The following is a 4,240-nucleotide window of genomic DNA, read 5'->3' as shown; positions in this document are numbered from 1 at the left end:
AGCTGTCTTTTCTTTTTCTTTTTTTTTTTTTTTTGAAGAGCCAAGGTCTCACTATGTTGCCCTGGTGCAGTCCCACTACCTATCCACCTGCAAGTTCTGACCTGCTCCCTTTCTGACCTGGGCCAGTTCACCCATCCTCAGGCAACCTGGTGGCCCTCCGCTCCCAAGTGGCCATACTGATGCCAAACTTAGTGCGGACACCCAGTTGGCATAATGACCAGCTTCTAAAGGTCTCTTCCAACTCCGAAATCCTATGCTGCTAACAGTCCCCTCTTCCTCCTGGGACTCTCTCCTCTTCCTCAGGAGTGGTCTCCTGTACCTCACCCTGAAAAAGCTGTGAAGCTCAACTGGGCCTGGAGCTGCTTCTGCTGACAGCAGCTTCCAGGTGCTCATAAGGGGCCAGGAAAGAGAATAAGGCGGCATGGAGGTTGCCAAGTCACGTTCCCCTTGGGGCCCCGCCCTCAGCAACTCCCTCACCTGGGTCTCCCGCAACTCTTGGTGGGCCATCTCTGCTACCACTTTTCCCGAGCTTCCTGCTGCTGCAGCTGGTCAATGAGCTGGATCTGCAGAATTAACTGCCTTCTAAGAGGTCAGCCGCTGATGGGCGGCCGCGCACTGCTGCAGGTGACCCAGATACTGGTCTTGCTGCTGCGACAGACTCTGAGCCTCTTAGCTCTTCAGCTCCGCCTGCAGGAGACCCTGGGCATGAGGGCAGGTGGTGGCTGGCTTCCAGATTCGGGGCCCATAAATAGGGTAGCGAGGGCACTGTGGGACTCTGTCGCCTGCCTGGGCCCCTGGCCCCTTGCTCCAGGCCTAAGTGGCTGCCTCCCTGACCTATAACCCCATGCCTCCTTCCCCAGGCCCAAATCGCACATCCCGCTTCCGCCATTTAACCTGTATGCCACAGGTAGCAAAGGAGAGGGAGCCAGCCACCATCTGCTAAGTGTGCTACATGCCTAATGCTTTCTGCATATTATCTCATTTAATCCTCAGCACCTCTGTGAGGAAAATACTTCCTTTCTAAGTGAAAGAAACCAAGACTTAGAGATGCAAAGTAGTTCAAAGGTGAGCAGTGGAGCCAAGGCCAGAATTCAGTTTGAATCTAAGGAGCCTCTGATGCCACTGTCTCTTTCCCTATGATTTGAGGGCTCCATGCCTCTAGCTGCAATAAGGATGTCCACGCCTGGGAGGAGTCTAGGGCTACCCACCTCTAAAAGTAAGAGGGCAGGAAGCAAGAAAAAGTCATGGTACTGCCCTGGAGGGTGCTGGGATCACCTGTCCCCCAGACTGGAGCTACCTCTGGCCTCCCACCTCCCTTCCCCAGAGCCTGGTGCCTGCCACCCAGCCCTTCTTGAATGGGGCAGGGGTTACCATCTCCTTCCACTCACCTAGCTGCTCCTTCAGCTCATGGTTCTGGGAGAGCGCGGCTGATGGTGGTACAGTCGTTCTGCACGGTTTGCCTGAGCACCTCTGACTGCTCCTCCCAGAGCTCAGCCTTCTGCCCCAGCTCCAGCAGCCTCTCCTCTTGCTCTCGCAGCCTCTCGTCCTACTCCCAGTCCAGGTGACTCAAGCCCTCATTTTTTGGGCACTCAGGCTTAAAGCTGTTCTGCCAGATTCTCCAGCTCCTTTCACAGGTGCTCATCCTCTGCTTGTAGCTGATGCTCCACCTGGAAGGGCCCTGCTGAGGGTTCTTGGGGGCGGGGGGTTAGTTGAAAAGGAAAGCAGACAATAATGGCCTCTGAATTCTAAAACAAACAAACAAACAAAAACAACCTCCTCTTGGTCCACAGCTCTTCTCTGGCTCTGCAAACTTGGCCTCCCTGCTAACGATTCCTCATACCCGGGTGGTAGCCAATCTTCCAAGCCGCTTTCAGATAGAGAGGACTGTGGGTCGCTGAGCACGGGCACTCCTCCCTCTTTGCTGATGGGGACATTGAGGCTCGTGGAGATTACAAGACTTAATGATCTTGGCACAGACCTCTTTCCCACTGCCTCAAAGTCTTTCCACATACCCCCCTCCTTGGGGTATTCTAAGCCACCCGACAGCCCTCTGATGCCAGTCCTGCTCCCAGGTCACCCCACCCCAGCTTATCCATCTGCTTCCTTAGTTCGGCCAAGCTTGTCACCAGCTCCTGTACCCAACTCTTGCTATGCACCCTCTTCTCCTTCACTGTGTACACCTGCCCAAAACAGAGGGAAAGGGCCTTGGAGAGAGGAGCTGGTGGATGGACAGGCTTCCATCTCCCTCTCTGCTCCCACCTCCACAAAGCTCAGACCCATGACCACTTCTGGCTGTGCTCCTCCCATTTCACAGATGCCCAAAACAATCAAGTGACCTCTCTAAGGCAGGGGCTCTAGAGTCAGGTCTCATCTGCTCTGACATCTTCCACATCCTCTGCCACCACATGACACCCTCTCCTTTCAGATTTTCAGTGTGTTGATCTTTCTCCATCTTAATTGTTAAGTGATTCCATCACCTGCAGGAATGGGCACAGAAGTTAGGAAGGGCTGTCTCTGGTCCTCACCTGCTCCTGACCACCTGGTATCATCTTCATCCCGCATCTCTCCCTCTGCAAAGCATCACCTGCCCTGGATGTGCTTCCAGCTGTGCCCGCTCCTCCATGGTCTGCTGTAACTGCTGGTTAGCATCAGGGGCTTCACGCCAGCTAGACAACAAGATGGTGAAAAGGAAGAAGTTTCGATCTGAGGCGCCTGGGTCATTCTACACAGTGCCCCTTAAAAGGGCTAGAGCTAGGCTCAATGTACAATTTGGTCAATAAAGATCTCTACTGTGAAGTTGCTTTGCTTTAGAAATAAAAAATTAAATAATTTTAAAGAGATATCAGGCTGGGCATGTTTGCTCATTACTGTAACCCAACACTTTGGGAGGCTGACGCAGGTGGATTGCTTGAGCTCAGGAGTTTGAGACCAGCCTGGGCAACACGGTGAAGCCCCGTCTCTACACATACAAAAATTAGCCAGGCATCGTGGTGTGTACCTATAGTCCCAGCTACTTAAGAGGCTGAGGCAGGAGGATCCCTTGGGCTGGGGAGAGGGAGGTTGCAGTGAGTCAAGATCACACCACTGCACTCCAACCCTGGTGATAGAGCAAGACCCCGTCCCAACAACAAACAAGCAAACAAACAAGAACTCTACTCTGTATAACCATGGAATAGCCAAAGTGTAGGATTGAACCTCAGAAGGAAATAAACAGACTCATGAGCTAGCCAATTAAGTGTAATCTATAAAATAATCATTTTCATCAATTATGCATTTAAAAAAAAATTTAAGCCCTAATCCTGAGGGTCTGATTCCCCAGGTCTATGGCAGGGCCCCAATTTGTAGACTTTAGCAGTCTAGAGGATTCTATGGCAGGACCAGAACAAGGACCCAAATTTTCCAGCTCTTCCAGCTGTGCCCTCTCCTCTATGATGTCTGTTTAGCATCAGGGGTTTCACACCAGCTAGAAAACTAGATGGTGAAAAAGGAGAAGTTTCGATCTGAGGAGGCTGGGCCATTCCACACAGTGACCCTTAAAGGGCTGTTCTTGTATAACTCCAGCCTGAGGGCATCTCTCTCTGGTTACCTCCTTGTTGTACTGAGCAAGCTCTTGGCTGGGGCCTCCCCATACCCTGCATGATCCCTAAGCCATGTCCCCAGCTGGATGGGGCTCCCACCACCCTGGGGCTGCAGCCTCTCTTTAGCTGCTGTGTCAGATGGTCTAGTTCTAGTTTCTTTTCAGCTCCTCCAAGTCACGCTGCATCCCTGCCTTGTCAGTCAGTACAACTCAAAGCTGCTCTGCCAAAGCTGAGTTCTCCTGCTTCAGCTCCTTACTGCTGTTGTTATGGCCGGAGGCAGTAGAGAAAGGAATGAACAAGAACAGAACGGACTGCTTTGGTGATTGATTCAGGTGACTGAAGCCCTCATTTTCTTGCACTTGGGCTTAAAGCTGTCCTGCCACATTCTCCAGCTCCTTCCGCAGGTGATCAGCCTCTGCTCGTAGGTGTTGCTCCATCTCAGATGACCCTGCTGGGGGATCCAGGGGTGGGGGTTCAGCTGAGAATAAATCCCTTCGTTCTTTCCTTGCTGTGTTTGTAGGTTTTGTCCAATTCTTTGTTCAAAGACACCAACCTGGGTGATTGTTTGAAACCCTGTAGGCTTGCCCCACAACCATAAAACCATGGCACTGGAAAGGACCCCACAAATCAAAAGTCTCAGGTGGCAGGCCAGAGAGAAGACA

General features: G+C 52.1%; 1 protein-coding gene across 1 annotated transcript in view; it reads right to left on the bottom strand.

Moving 5' to 3' along the window:
• The window catches only part of LOC116564587, a 7,632-nt gene extending 5,070 nt beyond the window's left edge, over window positions 1-2,562 (bottom strand). The window contains exons 1-3 of the mRNA XM_032297871.1: window positions 2,526-2,562; window positions 1,841-1,921; window positions 1,389-1,565 (exon numbers count right to left, since the gene is read on the bottom strand). Of these exons, the coding sequence (XP_032153762.1) occupies window positions 1,389-1,565; window positions 1,841-1,921; window positions 2,526-2,562 (295 nt within the window). The remainder of the gene's footprint in view (window positions 1-1,388; window positions 1,566-1,840; window positions 1,922-2,525) is intronic.
• Between the last annotated feature and the right edge of the window lie 1,678 nt (window positions 2,563-4,240).

Source organism: Sapajus apella, unplaced genomic scaffold (genome assembly GCF_009761245.1).
Source record: "Sapajus apella isolate SASKATOON/1434 unplaced genomic scaffold, GSC_monkey_1.0 scaffold37, whole genome shotgun sequence".
Lineage (NCBI taxonomy): Eukaryota > Metazoa > Chordata > Mammalia > Primates > Cebidae > Sapajus > Sapajus apella.
Note: the sequence above shows the minus strand (reverse complement) of the source record. Positions and strands in the feature narration are given on the sequence as shown.